We start from the raw sequence: 16,910 nt of genomic DNA, 5'->3' as shown, positions 1-16,910 counted from the left end.
GGGTGTTTATATGTCTGGAGCTTTTTTTTTTTTGCCAGGCCTCCACTACAAATGTGTTCTGCCCATTTAGATTTCTCACTCAATAAAAGCTAAACAAATGAGTAAATGGCAGCAACAAATTGCATAGAAAGTACAATATTCTGACATTTGAAATGGGCACTGACGAATCCGACAGCTTACTACAAAGTAAAGCAAAGCCAGCATTTGTCAGACAGTTCCATTTCTGTTTTAAAGGGTTTGTCAAACGGTCCTCAAGAATCCCTCATTATAAAATGTACCCATATTAAATTAGAAAAAAATGTTCTTTTCATTTAATTGTATTTTAGTTAATTAATTATGCATATTAACACTGCAATACTTTGATGGGCAGGAGCCAATTTAAATGCATTGGTCACCACTGACAATGTTAGTTTTACTTTACTTTTAAATGCCAAACATTCAAATTTTAAAGATTAGGAGTACAGACACATGCATTTTTACAGGATGTGCAAAATACCCCATTATTAAAATTCTCAGACTTAGTAAATCACACCTACCGTAAACTCTGCAAACTACACGACAGTTTTACAAACTTGGAACATTTAGCACAAGCATGCCAATATCCTCTGAATTTTTTCGTGAGCAATAAATTAATAATCCTTGCCATGCAGCTCCATTTTCAGGCATTAATAGATGGCCATCACCCTCAATGCTTTTATTCAAGCGTACATCACCCATCACAATGCCTTACTAGTGCATTGTTTGACTCACAGGACTAAAATTAACATATCTCTCAACTTCTCAGTGCAAGAAATCTAGACAAAGCCAAAACTAATGGGGGGACACAGGCCTAATATGTACAGATTTTAAATGTTGCTCCAATAAACTTACAAAATTGACAGAATAACAGGTTTTGCATTATTAGACATTTTACGACAAGTTTGAAACTCAAATGTCTGTCATTATTAAGTACTATTTAGTGAATTCTATCCTCGGTGATTTACCAGAAAACTATAAATTTTATAAGGAACAAACCAAAAATATGATGCGAAAATCTGGACAACTGAGAGGTAGGGTAAAATTAACAACTTCAACAGTATGTATATATCAGAAAGGAAATCTGCCTGCCACATCCTGCATTTCTTTTTCATTGCAGTTGTCATCTCTCCCCACTAGGTCAGAGTTTTAGCTGGTCAGGGGACACGGTCAGTGTAATTTAATAATCACGTACAAGGTGGGGAATGGCTTAAATGCAGGTTTTGCAATGGCCTGTTACTGCGAGTGCATCGTACCCATGGCAGCGTTCAAACACATTCATTACAAATCGTGACAGTCCTGTACTTATTTGCCCTTAATAAATCATACTGATACGGTATTTGTGTTTTGTTTTTACTTCTGTTGTCTTCATTTGTAAGAACAGTAAGTATATCACTCCGGCACACTTCAAATTTCACTTCAATTTTTATGCAAAGGTACCAAATAAAAAGGAGGATGAGAACAGTCATTACTTTACTATCTGTAAACTGAAAATGACCCTCACTAAAACAGTTTGTAGCTATTCAAATACATATTTACATGGCACGTACAGCCTCAGAACAATTTCTGCAAAGCAGTAATGTATATATCAGAAAAAGACGACTGCAAATTAACCCTCTTTCTACATTCAAAAACAGTGCATACAGTTTCTGATCATTTACTTTGCTGTACAGCCTTTATCTTTGCACCATGGTTGAAGTGACGGTGGGTCTTCCTTGTTTAAATAGGTTTACTTTTTAAAGTCTCATCCTTGGGCGTATTGCTATACTTTTAAATAAAAAATACAAAATATGACCATAAATTAGTTGCAGGCTGAATCATCAAATACTCTAAAGGAGATGTGGCACCTACCATAAAGAGATATGGCTAGAAAAATGCTGGAACTTAAACATCGGCTACACATTTTACACAGGATGTGCCCTGCATTCTCTCTCACATGGATAAAGAAAGAAGAAATATAGTTATGGAGTAAGGAAAAAGAGATTCCAAATTCCTACTGAAATGAGCCGAATGTTTTGCAATACTCTCCTCACTGGGCAAAGGCATCTCTTCGTACTGGAGGCAGAACAGCTGCAGCAGATACAAAACAGCTCGGACTTGTGACAACCTCTCAAGTAGAAATACAAATGTATAAAAATTATCATAATACATGATTTCTGGGTTTAGTGCAAAATTTTAAGGATACCTCCAAGCTGCAGCAGTTCTATATGAATTTTATAGTATCCCCAACATTTTTTAATAGCAGAACTGAATGTTTTTGCAACCAATATTAGTTTTGGAAATCTGCAGCAGTGAAACTGATCTGCAGCACAAAATGCAATACAAACAAAACAAACTATAGACATTATTTTAGGAAAAACACAATGAGAAACTGCATCCTGTTTTCTGCTCCCATGTGTTACTCTTCTGTCAGCAATAACCTGGAGAACACCACTACCATAGAAAACTCAAAAGTAGCATGCACACTGAGAAGAGCCTGTATTCATTTAATGTAGGTCTGTTGGGAAAGCTGTAATGGAAGTAAATAGTTTGAAGACTGTGCTACTCAGGACTTACTGACTGTTAACAGTTTCTTCTGAAAGTCAGATAAAAGTTAATCAGTCTAGCAAGCCTTCTGTTTAACCTTCTCATTTCCAAAAAGTTTGGACAAGGCACCATTTTACAGGCCTGTCTCCTTCAATCAGTTTGTTCCACTATTGTGAAGTTCTGGTTCCCTTAGAGCCGCTGCTGGATTGTAATTTTGGTTGTAGTTTGCTGAAACTGATTCAAGCCTCACAAAATGCCAGAAACACTTTCTTATAGTTAAGAAACACTTTCTAAACTATAAAGAGGACAAGTGCAGTTCTTGCTTCGCAGTAGTCAGCATTATAGCTTCCGAGTTGCTGCACAATAACTCCTTACTTGGAATATTCCTCCAAGATTGATGCATAATGCCATCAAACTTCTATTTCTCATTAGCCAAACCACTGTTCTTAAGGAATGGCACCCACCTGGAATATGCAGAAAGTGCCTTATAATTTAGGGTCACTTTACCATGACCATACTGCAGGCACCAAATGCACTGCCAGCCTATGTCACCCTTCCTACTCCATACTTATTTAGAATAGTACTTCTAGTGTTACATTTCCTTACCTCCCCTGAGTATAGCTGCTTTATCCACTCTTCTTTTCCAAGAATAAAAGATCTGGCACACTGGCATCCACTGTCTCTTCTCATTCTTTCTATAATTCCTGCAGACTCCCACTGATGGTCTGCTTCACGTTTAATTTCAGACTCGCTGGTGTAAATTCAAACATCTCATTTAAAATGCTCCTCACACTGGTTTTACTAACACATTTCCATTTCTCAGGACTTTAAGTGCTGCACTAAGGAGTCAAATTATTACCAGACACTTACAGAATGGAATGCTTCACACGTTATATATTAAATATTACTTTCTGGTAGACTTTATAACTAAACTGAACCATATGTCGTTACACAAGAACATTACTGACATTTTCTTATTCTCGCTTTAAAGGGCTACCCTGGTGACAGCACAACAGGAGATGTAATGAATGTACAGTTAGAGTGCAGACTGCACCTCACTGGCTTTGGATCAGTGTCTCTTTTAAAGGCTTTTTTTGTTCACTATGTTGTCCTTCTGAGACCAATATAAGCCAATTAGGATCACCCCAAGTAAAAAATGGCCGTGATTAATTCACATCAATTCATGGAGACGAGTCAGTGATATATTAAACATATTTATTTTTTTAAACCGATTTTTTTACGCGAGCATAATGTAACAAGCACTTGTCAATGCCGAACACTGACTTTTACTGAAGCTGAACTGCTAGAACAGGGTTTAAAAATGCACAACCAACAAAATGAAGACAAGAAGCAGGACAAAGCACATTAGCATTTGACTGCATTTTCACGCTGTATCAACATATGGTGGGAGTTGAATGAAGAGGCGGTCATGCACTAAAGTAGAAAAAAAAGTGGGTCAGAATTTTATATCAAAAACATGTCTCATATCCATGAGGTGCTCTAACAGAACAGCTACATGCATGTGTTTGTTTTTTCCATGTCCAACTGTACAGTATAAAAGTCAGTGGTGGTGAATCTATGATATGTGTGTCAAAGGTGACACACCACAACATTCTGGGTGACATGCCAGCAATCACCAACACCCAAGTTACCAAAAACACTGCTTTTGCATTTGTTGCTCATGTGAAGTGCACTGAATTATTCTGTGCCAGGAGCTTTTGAAATGTCAAACCAAAAAGGTTTGTCATCACTGGTATAAGTGCACATCTTTAACTCTGACGAAGCAGCAGTTATAAGATTCAAATACTCCACAGTTTAACTTTATGATCTTTCTTTGCAAAGTAACAATGCTGAAAGTGTTAAAAAGTTTCCAAATTCTTAACACAAATGTGCTAAATATTTTGCAAAAAAAAGTGTTTTATTGAAAGTGATTTGTGGAAAGATCACCATGTGGGCCTTTCTGCAAATACATACAATTAAATTAGTTTATTTCAAGTTCAGTCTGCTCTTAACAAAATTAGTTAGAGAGACAAACAAGCTTGTTCTTGCCTCAGATATAAAATCATATCTCCGTCGCAATGAAAGATGATAATGCATGAGCAGTACTTACAACATAGCTCAACAAATAAAATTTGTGAAAGTAAACTGAAACATAAAGGCAGTGGATTCCAGATAAAAAAATAAAGCTGCAAAATAATAATGTTTACATTGCCAGAGTAGAGCATTAAAAGCTTGCAAGTGTAATATAATGCATTGTTCTGTGGTGGAGCAGCGGTTAGCATTGCTGCCTCACAGCAAGAGGTTCTCCGGCTCGATCCTCGGCTGGGGTGCCTTCTGTGCAGAGTCTCCATGTCCTCCCTGTGGTTGCGTGGGTTTCCTCCGGGTGCTCCGGTTTCCTCCCACATCCCAAAGACATGCTGTAGGTAAATTGGACACTCTAAATTGTGTGTTCCTTCTATGGAAGGTTGGGCGCCGGGCTGGCAACTCGACACCGTAAAACTCCACTGCCAGTCATGAGCAGACAGGTGATCCACTGTGGTGACCCCTACCCGGGAAAAGCCGAAAGAAGAAGAAGTTCCAGTGAAAGACTAAGCAACAAGAGAATTTGAATGCTTTGGTGGAGAATTTCTTAAGGTCTCCTTTACAAATACCCACCACCTTCTCATTTTACTGGTCATACATCTTTATTTGATACTGCTGGAGGTCAGCTCCAGTGCAAGACAAGATTTAGCAATGATGAATGCTTAGCTCCTACCCAAAGAAAAATCAAATACAGAATCAAATGGATTTAGCAACAGCATGCAAAACAATGTATGGATAGTGTCATATACACAATGACAAGAAAATAAATAAAAAAATTTTGAAAGGCTGTCGCCCTTGTACAAGTGCAATACCCTGTAGCAAGGAAGTCATGATGGTACTTACCTTGCTGACCAAACTGTTTTATCCTTCTAGCTTCACTCTGTGCAGAAATTATTGCCAGACAGGAGCAATTCTCACCAAAACACACATCTCAGAGTTGATTATTGCACAATTATACTCTAGTGATGGATATGAAAGCCACAAACACCGATACTATCCCCTGAAATGCAGTGAACCCTGTTGTGGCAGGTACATCAACTACTCAAAGAAAAAAACTACCACCATGTTCTTTTCTTTAGTAAGTGCAATTCTTAAAAGAAATTTAAGTTGTTGTTGTGTCTTTCGGCTTTTAGGGTTAGGGGTCGCCACAGCAGAACTCCGGTCCGCTAATGATTGGCAGTTGATTTTTACGTACCGAGTTGCCAGCACTGACGCACAACCTTCAACGAAGGTATGCCCATTCACGCATCTCTCCACGCAGAAGACACTCTAGCTGAGAATCGAACCGGACAGCGTCTTACTGTGAGGCGACAACGCTACCAATGAAATCAATTAGAAAGCATCTTTGCATATCTTTGAAGTAGAGAATTTCATCAGTAAATTAAACTAGCTATCAAAGGACTTATTCACAGTACAACTGACATGATCGCAATTCTGTAATGCAAGACAAAAAATAATAATGGTGACACCATTTGTAAAATTCTGGGACTATAGCATCATACTGCATTATTCAAGAAATGTATTTCTGCATTTTTAAATAATATTTATTCATTAATTAATGACAAAACCTACGAAGGTATGCCCATTCACGCATCTCTCCATGCAGAAGACGCTCTAGCGGAGAATCGAACCGGACAGCGTCTTACTGTGAGGCGACAACGCTACCAATGAAATCAATTAGAAAGCATCTTTGCATATCTTTGAAGTAGAGAATTTCATCAGTAAATTAAACTAGCTATCAAATGACTTATTCACAGTACAACTGACATGATCGCAATTCTGTAATGCAAGACAAAAAATAATAATGGTGACACCATTTGTAAAATTCTGGGACTATAGCATCATACTGCATTATTCAAGAAATGTATTTCTGCATTTTTAAATAATATTTATTCATTAATTAATGACAAAACCTACAAACAACCTATTTATAAAGCATTGATGTGTGGGTTATGATGTAATCTACTCAGTTGTGTCTGGTATTTTGATGTAATATATTCACTGTACTTTGAGTGATCACAAATATATCAAAATTCATGTCCTAACCACATAATAATGCTTGTAAATTTCACTCTTTGGAGGTCAAAACACATATATTGCATGCTGAGCCATTCCAGGAGTGACACTACTCGAGCACAAAGTCAGTCAGTTAAGAGCGAGCATTAGTGGTTTTGCCATGAAATGATATGGCCTTCCCTACAGCAAAGCAATAAATAATGCCACCACTGGTGAATCTCTGCCATCATAAAATGCATTTATAAAGTCACTTCTTACTATCATAAAAAAATATATGTTTTTATTTAGAAATATGCATCATTCCATAAAGGATCATCATTTTTTTACCTACATTGAAGGAGGGAACTGTGGGGCAGATCTAAAATACTTTTCTACTTTCCTTTACGTACGGTAGTTTTTAAATATTTTTTACAATCTTTTAAGTCCCTTGTCTTGGCAGTGCTAGAAGTGGATTTCTTTCTAAGGGTAATGATGCACTTTTCATGATGAAAAGCTGCTAATCTAATGTTTTTTTTATTTTTTCATAAATATTATGGCAACTCTACAATGCATTGCAACTAAATTACGCGTTTTATTTTTTAAATTTACCATTAGTTCCGATTACCATAACTTCTGCATTTTGAAATTCAGCAACAGCGTAGTCTATGTATACTATATTACATATGTCACTGACCATGTATCGGTTTTTGTACAACTGTTCTGCAGTCTGCCACAAGCACATACTAACCATACAAGTTTGCAATAATTTAAAATTAAAACAAGTCAGTGTGTTGCATACAAAAAAAGTTCTGAAACAGAAAAACAACATACAATAGTTCCTATCAGAGATGAACAATGGACACCGAACTGCTTCCTTTTCTCCACATCACATGAGAAGCATTTAGTAATCCACCTACCCCTAGGGAATGTTCTTTCGTTATTTGATTGTCTACCTCCTACAGACTACATCTGGTGCAATGCTCATTTCAATTTAAAAGAAAGAAAAAAAAATGACTGGGAGTGCAAAACACATCCTAAGCTTCTTCTGCACTGCTATTTCAAATTCTCGCAACAAAGAGTAATTAAGTACCTTCAATTTCTAGGAGATCTGTAAACAAAGCATTTTTGCATGTTTATCACACTACTTAATCAGTGTACTACTTAAAACAAAACACTATTATATGTGGCAAAAGAGTCTGAAGCTTACCTCTTCCAAATTCTACATTTACCATCATCACCTTCACCACAAATGTAAATCTGCACAAGTGCTACACAATACAACGTGCACTGACAAGACACCTGCCTCCCATCATACAGATCTTTAATGCTCAACAGGTACAAGGCTAAGGGCTACATTTGCACATGTAGAACTGTACCTGTTTTGAAGTTTGTACCTATTTTTTTGAACTAGGTCCTCTTTCCAGACTTGATTAACCCCTTCACAGAATTTTCGAAATCTGCTCCCATTTAAGCTATTTACATTAGAGGAAACCGGACTACATGACCAATATATAGGTAGCACCAATAATTTAAGGAAAGGGACTCGCATCTTACTAGAATCCCTTTTTTTTCAGAAGCAAAAAAAGTAACCTTGTGTAATAGATTTTGCAATATCCCTCATTAAAGTCTTCACATTTTACATTGTCTTTTCATTCTATGTTTAAATTTGTCCCATTTTTGTCACCCTCAGTTATTTAAATTTGTATTTTCTGACTAGTATCCTACATTCCTACTGGAAGTGGGGAGTTGCCGTTTGGTATTTATATTTTCTGCTAACTGTCCAAATTTTCTGCCGAATGTAGCTACTTTGCAGGAGCATCTGGATTTTCAATACCTGTAGATTGAGAGGCTTTGCGTGTATCTAAAGCAGTACAGCTAGTCAGTTTTCCCAAGACATTTAACCGTCTGAGCCTCAAATACAGAATGCACTGTCTTACATACAAAAATCAGGACTACAAGAAACCTTCTAAAAAACATATCAACTGAACAAGGCATGCTCAGCAAGGCTACTTGTTCTAGAACCCTCGTTAAATGACAAATTTCATCAGATGTCACCTTATGTACGATTAGCATTTTCACTCTCATGAGCTCTGCTATTTTTGTTATTAGGAATCCAGGAAAAACAATTTTAAAGATAAAGACAACTACCACGAAGCAGCAAAGTGATTAGAGTTGTTGTCTCTTAGCACCTGGGTCTAAGATCGAATCCTGGTATACAGGTGCTGTCTGAGTGGACACAGCATTGCTGTATGAACGGGTGTCCTTCCACTGACAAGCTGCATAGATTTACTGATAACATCCCCAGATGTGTACTGTGTAGTTTTCCTTCTCTGAAAAGGAACCTTCAATTTAATGAAAATAGACTGATTAAACACTGAAACATTTAACAAAATGAAATAAACCTGCACTTTTGACATACTTTAGTCATAAAAACACTGTTCATAATCTGAAGTTTCCATTTAACTCTTAATTTATCTCAAGAAAAAAGTCAGCATTTTAAAACTAAAGCAGACTGCAATAAAGCAATAGCACAAGAAGTGTTCTAGGCAGTCACTGGAGAACTACTCAAATTCTGGCAAGCTTTTAATTGCCTGGATTGCACTGTGAGCCAACCTCACGGCTGACTGCCCCTATTATATACGCCTGTTCCGCTCCATTCATCCAAGCAATTCCAACTGCAGCTTCAGTAGTTAACTAAAGTAACCCCAAGACTACAAGTCAAGAACATCAATGCTTAAAGTCTTAAGTTTTACTACAAACACACAGTAGACGCATTCTGATTGTGCTCAAACTAAAATAATCAAGCCAAAGTTAAAAACGGGAGGGGGTCTTAAACTGTAATGAAACACAGTACAGCTATATGCCAGTGCTGAATTCATGGTAGTGGGCACTGATATGGATCAAAATAATACGAGTGGCACAACTGCAAAAGGCTACTAAAAGACAATGATACATGTGCCTCGATGCGTGTCAAGAATGGGCCTAAAACACTTTTTTTCTGTTTACTAATCGTAAAACATTTTTAAATTGCCAGTTATTTAAAACTCTAAGGTACCAACAGCATTATCTTAAGGACTACAGCTACCAAACCCTTCCTTCATGCTCCACCCTCCACATTTTTTGTTGAGCAATAGAGCTGGAAACCAATTCGATTTCCTTTTCTGCAACACAGCTGCAAGGCTCGCAGATACTGACATTTTTCTAGTCTTATCAGTTTAATTACAGTTACCATGGCAGCAAAGTGTTACAGCTTACCAAATGCCAATGTGAGATTTGCAAGACTGAACCCGATGATTTTCACTGCTGCTTAAAAAAAAAAAAGCAAAACACAAGAAACATAAAAAAGCCATTCATTCTTTGCTAAACCTGACCGTTAACTGTCAGAATCACGAACCTATTTGCTTTGCAGGGCAAAATGAGCATCCTTCTTTACACCTGCTTTAAACAGCACAATCGGACCTTAAATGCAGTATGAAAACAATGAATCCCATTAGCAAACCAATTGGAAAGAGTGTCGTTGGAGACCTACGATCCCAGCCTTTCACGAACGCAGTACACAACGTTGCATTCTTCTCCCTTCGCGAACAGTCTCTTACAGTACAAAAACTACTACAAACAACAAACCAGTCCCTATCCCCTCTCTTAACCTTACCAAAACTTTTCTCGCTTTTCTGCATGGGTTGACTTCGGAATGCCCCGGTAGTGTTTTTCATGAACTTGCACGGCAAAGCGAGGGAGTTCAAACGAATAAAAAGTCACGTCCTGGTAGCGGTGTTTTGTTGTACAGAGAGAGATCCGTCCAGCGATGAACAGCAGCTGTATGCTAAACCCACACAGCCGTTCACTGGAGTGAGTTTACGTGCACACACACCCCGTCCAGTACACGCGCGCACATACAAACATAGCCCGTCCAATAAAATACACGGGCGCGCGCAGGCACGCAGACAAAACAGAGCAGGGTCGCGAGACCACCAAACAGGGGACTTGGCTCGTTCGCCTGTGGCGCGGATGTGTAAAATGTTGGCGAATGACACAGAGCCACATGCTGTCTTTCTCCCTCCCCCTTCGAACTCAACCACCGTAATCCTATAATCCCAGCGGCCCCTTTCAGTTTTGTTATAACAAATGGACTTGATTAAACTGTCGCGAGTGCTGTAAGCACTTCATATCATGTTCGCTTGTAGCAAGACAGATGCACGAGGCGTTCGTTTAAGGAGATCGTTAAGGGGGCATTCAGTGGGATAGTGAAGGAAAAAGTCAGTGCAGATAAAACTATTAGTTTTTCCAAATCGAGATGGGACGACTCAGAACTCAGGCTGGTGAAACCCCAGTGGGAGTGCTACCACCATTTAACGGTATGCAATGCTTCCTAATGCAGCCTGCTTAGATACAGGAGACGCAAAAAGTGAGCACAGAACATTTTTTTTCATAACAATACCATTGAAAATTACCTACAACTGTAAAACTCTTCGCCGGCGGTAGCCCCCGTAATTTATTTATGAAGGCTAAGTAAATTCATCACTAAAAGTGCATGAATCTGAGATCTTCGCATGTTACTGTGGTGATGTGTCAAATGGATGCAATAGTCAAATTTAAATGCTGTAAAACTCACGAAACAACTTAGGAAATGCACAGTGCAACATGATGTGCATGCACCCCGTGCTTTGCCGTTCCCACCCCAAAACTAGCTACATTGGCGTAGAAATGAAAAATGAATGTTTGTGTTAGAATCCCATCACTTACCGTTTCGATTAAGCAGTCGGGGCGACGTCAGTTAAATAACCAGGTGCCGATTACACAGCTCTGATCCCCGTCGAATGACTGCAAAAGGCATTCTATGATTTATGCTAAGTGGGTTATTCCAAAGTTTAATTAGATCTTGCTGGACGGTGTTGCCTGAACTGGAGCTACAGGTGGTCTTTGAGCATCTACAGATAGCGATGTGCAAGGAGGGGAATGGTGCTGTGAGCCTTCGTGGTGAAGTGATTGCACTTGCGTGCGTGCGTGTGTGTGTTTATGTGGTATGGTAGGCAAGAAAGCAAAGTCTAATAATGTGTTAATGCAATCCACCGTCTGCAAACAGTGAATGTAGGGGGTGTATTCAGTTACGGTGAAGCGACCACGCATTGCCAGATGTGCTGTCATCAAACAGCACTACCTCATAGCCTTTTACTCTTCCAGTTTTGCTTTAGATAATTGCATATTTTGAAAATTCAGCAGATTCTGTATTTTTTTTTATTTGAGATTTTCTGTCTTCTGCGGGTAGTGCTTATCAAATATGCATTTTATTTTATTCCTTGATGCTTTGTTTTGCCATTTTTAAGTATAATTACAATCAAGTTTCAGTAGTGAAACATGATTGATAGATGAAGAGTAGAAGAGCGGGGTATTGGTACTCGTGTCTACGGCTGTTCAATTCATGGTGAATAAGACTACAGTAAGCCTAAGTCAAAAACACGTATCTTAACCTTTGTATATCAAAAATAGCATTTCCATCTAAACCATTATAGAAGAGGGTCGGAAAGATGAGCATTTTCTTATTTTTTAAGTTGAAGTTCTTCAGACAATACGTTCTATATAAACACCGATGAGGCATCTTTGTGTATTCTTAGTTTAGTTGTTAATAACGTATGTACTTTAGTTACAGCTTTAGGACGAAATAAATGGAAGTCTAAGATGAGCAACATCAAATCTGATAACAAAAATGATAGTAATATTCCTATGCCATAGCAGCTGAGTCTGAAAATTGAAATCAGCACTTTATGCCAGTTAAGAAATAGTAGTAATAACTTACTAAATCAGTATGAAGTGGACACTTAGATGCATGTGTTTGAGATGGTTAACTGAAGTGTATAAAATCTACCTGGTTGTTCGGAACGCATTAAATGTAGCAAGACGGTTGCTTCAGTAGCTCTAAAGATTATTTATAAATGTGGCACCCACACTTTATTGGGAACCCTCAATATTTGTAGGTATGATTGTATTTGTTTAATGAAATATTCTCTGATTTACAAAACTTGAAAAGGGGTCATCTATTATTTTTTGTGTCTTTTGGCTTTTCCCGGTTAGGGGTCACCACAGTCGTCCAGTCCGCTAATGATTGGTAGTTGATTTTTACGTGCCGAGTTACCAGCCCTGACGCACAACCTTCAACAAAGGTACGCCCATTCACGCATGTCTCCACGCAGAAGACGCTCTAGCTGAGAATCGAACCGGACAGCGTCTTACTGTAAGGCGACAACGCTACCGCAGCACCACCACCGCGGGTTTCCAAATTTTATTTTCACGGTCTGTATCAAAAACATTGTGCTACATTGGCAAGTCTTCCTTCCAGCGATTAGGAGCATCCACTATTCTCTCTTTATATGATGACAGTTTTTTTGGTATACACAGAAAATCCTTTTGGAATTGTATCTTGTCTCATTGTGCAGTTCCTGCTGTTACTGTTACAAGTCTAGTTAGATGCCCATTTACGGAGGAGAGCTGTGAAGAAAAGCTTCACCAATCATAGTGATTTAAAAGTGGATGTGAAGGCCAGTAAGTTAAGCACTTTTAAGAAACACAAACTGTGCAAAAGAATAACAATAGAAATGATCAAATCTAATGCAATTACCAACTGTTTTTATGAATACACCAGTGATCAGATGGAGTAGTAATTATTGTTGCATGAGACGGAAAAGCAACTTTCTTCCATCTTGACTGGACATGTAAGTTATTTACATATATGGGTAAAGGGGAATTAAATGACAATTATTCACAACAGTGTTGACTTCTTTTTCCTTTACTCAGTGCTAAGTGGGTGATGTTTGGTCAAGTGCCCCACCCCTCTCCTCCAGCTTGATGATCCTAGTCTTCTTTGACTTGTAAATGTACTGTAGGGTGGAGTCATGGGGTAATATATTCTCAGTCCAGCCTCAGCTGGTAATACAAGCCTGCAGCATAGGGGAAATATCACCAACATAGCATTACCTACCTTTGACTGCTTTGTTTCATGTGTTAGAAATCAGGCATAAATAGTTCCCTACACAATCTTGAAAACTCCCCCTCCAGGGACTTGAACTGATAGTCACCTGGGTCACCTACAAATGTTGCAAGCAGAATCCTGGCTTTCGCACTGAGATTTTTATGAAGCCTGCATTTATTGTAGTCTTTCCAAATAAAGTTCACATTTATCATAATTCATGGGGGTTATTTCTCAAAATGGGGTAGATGAAAGGGGTGATGGCTCCTGATCCCCAAGATGTAGTAACACCAAAATCAATTCTGTGATAAATCGTTTTTCTTTAGTCAGGCTAAACTTGAAGACCTTTTTAAAATGTATCTGTCCTTTGCAAACTGCAAAGTGTGGCACTTTAAGAAGTTATAGTACATGTTAGCGTAATGCTAGGTTCATCACACAGTTTATGAAAAACTAATACAAAACCTTGCAAAACATTTCTTGGAAATAATTTAAATTATTTTTTATTTATGCAGAGTCAGTGGATGTAATGCCAAAGCAAAGAGCCCTTATGTAACTGTTATGAAAAATACTTATACCCTTGATGTAGATTTAAGGTAAAATTGAGTTAAAATCGGCTCATTCTTCAACTTTGAAAAGATGCTGAGCTATTAGCAGCTCTTTATATAAAACCAAAATTCCATACTTTACAGAATGCCGTTGTTTGTTAGCATTTTGGAGTTAAGAGGAATTGAAATGTGACCAAGTTTTGTTTTGAAAATTTGGTGGAGTTCCTATGTTCCAGGCTGTTTGCTACAGTTTGGAGGTCTGATTATTTTTCCTTTGTATTATAAGGAAATTCTTGGTAGTGACTAATGGGGTATTTAAATGCTGCTGATTTGGTGGGCATTTTGAATTAAATGTAGAATCTCTGAATGTGATGACAGAATAAGGAATCATTTAGTCTGCCTATGAATCTCCTCCTTGAATATGCCATCATTTTAAGGTAATTTGTATTGCTCAACCCATAGTCATTTCCAAAACAACTTTATGGGTGTTCTATGCCGCCTTATATTTCCTCACAGCTTCTGCAATCTACATTTTTTTTCCAAAGGTTGTTCCGTAAATCCTCAACCCTTTCTATGCACATTTTTCCATATTTGAATTGCTCAGATCTTCCCACAACCTCTTTTAAAATGTTTCTCACGTGTAGTTCATTTTCAGAAAGGTATTAAATCTCTTGGGCTATCATCTTTAAAATTCCTGAATATTTCTGTTATGTTTTTCCTCTCCTACAGTTCTTCAAACATCTATGTCCTATATTTGTTTGCTCTCTCTTCTTACTGCTTTTGCTGTGAACTGTATGTTCCTATAGACGGCTTCATCCTTTCTGTCATTGGTGTCTGCAGAATAGCAACACTTAAGTTGGGATCTCACTGTGCATAAAGAGAGGTGCAACATTTTTTCTTTGTATTGGTAATCCCGTTTGTGTATCACAGCATAACTCTGGTTTTCTTAATTTTTTTAATTTAATTTCATCCAAAATAAAATGCATTCCCAAGAGGATCTTTTGCTTGTTTTGTTTAAAATACTGCACTCCACCCCTCCTTATCTACCATATCTGTGAATTTTCATAATGAGATGCATTTATTTACATTTTTTAATTGAATCTAAGCTATCAGTTACCAACTTTGATTCCATGCTCTCCGTGTAGATGTGTACATTTTACTGTTTTGCAGATCTGTATGAAATCTGTAGGAAAAAAACATTTTTGCATTTTTTTTATATTGTTATTTACAAAGGCGTTATGTGTTTATTTGCTGATATCTCTATGTATGCATGTATTTATTCATTTAAAGTTTGATGACCAGGAAAATCTTAAGGGCAGAGACCATTTTCAGGGGAAATCAAGTGAGAAAATTTGAAAAGAAAAACAGAGAACAGTAATCAGTACATTTATATTACTAATACCAATTGCATACTTTCAGATATCTTACATCTTTGTTTTACATTTCTAATTTTATGTCCTTGGGTAAACATTTACATATTATGAATTATGTCAATTATTCTATTACCCTGAAAGAATTAAAAAATAATGTAGGTTGTACATGTGGCAAACACTGACTGACACTACTACAAAGCTTCTATCCACATAAGAGTCCACTGCTACTGAGTAAATACAGGGATGTCCATTTTCAAAAGTTGGTGTGTTTATGTATGATCTTGTATGGCAGACTGAAGGACCATTCCTCCAAGTGGGCCACTACTAAGAGTAATGCCTTTTTGCATACAAGATGCAGGAATCCTAGAACTGATTATGTTACCAGCAGAAGTACAGGTACATGTCCCCCAACACTGAAATGAGGAGAGTTTTGCCCTACATCCCACCCCTGGGAGTTTCATAATTATGATTGAAGGAGGACACCTTATATCTGTCAACATCTTATATCTGCAAATATCATTACAAAAAACATTAAAAAAAATCTCTTTGTGATATAGTTGGCAAGTCTTTCACCATCCTCATACAATGAGCTTTGCCCTTTGCCACTTTATTAATAAATACAATCACATCCAAAGTCACACCAGGTCAGTAAGAAATTATCAGGTTCATGGACATGGGTTTTTAATGATCCAGTAATCTGTCTCATAACCACTTACCTAAATTTTGATAATTTTGTTTTGTTGAGAGTAAGTTTAATATTTTCAGCTCAGAAGAAGTGACACTGAGCCTGGAAGAGAAGACAGTATAAGAAAAATTGAGAGTACTAGAGTAGCATAAGAGAAAACAGATGTCGGCGGGTAGGTGGCTTTTCTGGTAATGTTAGCAATAATAGTGGGACAGAAGGGCCATAGGGTTAGAGCTAAACCAATGAAGTTAGTGTCCAGCTACGCTCAAGTACGGAATGATTATTAGACCAGTAACATTAGATGATCGCACCAATGGGCCATTTTAAAATATCATTAAGTACAGATTTCACATGATTGTTCATCGTTTGAGATTCAAGGGCATTTCTGTCAACTTTCTGCAGCAACTCTAGTGACAGTCCTTTTCTCACTACATCCCTATTTCCTTGTTCATAGAATTTACAAGATTGAGTCAGCTGATAGATCTTAATTGCCTTGCCAGTACCCTCTGCCATTACTTTGTATGTCCTTTTACACAGCTATTGTTTTTACCAAGGCTGTTGACAGTGTTGTAATCCACCACAAATGACTCTGATTTCTACATTAATTTTTGTGTGGTATATTTAATGTCGATGTGACACACTTGACCACAAGTGCAAAGGTGGGGAAAAAGGCTTGATGGATATGTCAGTTATTTACTTACCTGTAGAATCTTTACATCCACATCCGT

General features: G+C 37.7%; 1 protein-coding gene across 7 annotated transcripts in view; it reads right to left on the bottom strand.

Moving 5' to 3' along the window:
- Positions 1 to 16,910, bottom strand: part of LMO3 (LIM domain only 3) — a 324,298-nt gene that overhangs the window by 289,952 nt on the left and 17,436 nt on the right. Inside the window, exon 1 of one of the 7 annotated variants that reach the window (XM_044088230.1) lies at positions 11,362 to 11,640. The exons of 2 other annotated variants lie outside the window; for them this stretch is intronic. Coding sequence is in view for 1 of the 5 variants with exons in the window: in XM_044088229.1 (XP_043944164.1) it covers positions 10,271 to 10,331 (61 nt within the window). In the remaining 4 variants the exon portion in view is untranslated. Of the gene's footprint in view, positions 1 to 9,873; positions 9,898 to 10,012; positions 10,191 to 10,270; positions 10,682 to 11,361; positions 11,641 to 16,910 lie in introns of those variants that run through there. 4 more of the 7 variants (XM_044088229.1, XM_044088234.1, XM_044088235.1 and 1 more) reach the window with 4 other exon arrangements.

The sequence above is a fragment of the Protopterus annectens genome, chromosome 11.part0 (assembly GCF_019279795.1).
Source record: "Protopterus annectens isolate FY-2018-M chromosome 11.part0, PAN1.0, whole genome shotgun sequence".
Classification (NCBI taxonomy): domain Eukaryota; kingdom Metazoa; phylum Chordata; order Ceratodontiformes; family Protopteridae; genus Protopterus; species Protopterus annectens.
The sequence above is the reverse complement of the archived record's forward strand: the minus strand, read 5'-3'. Positions and strand labels throughout refer to the sequence as shown.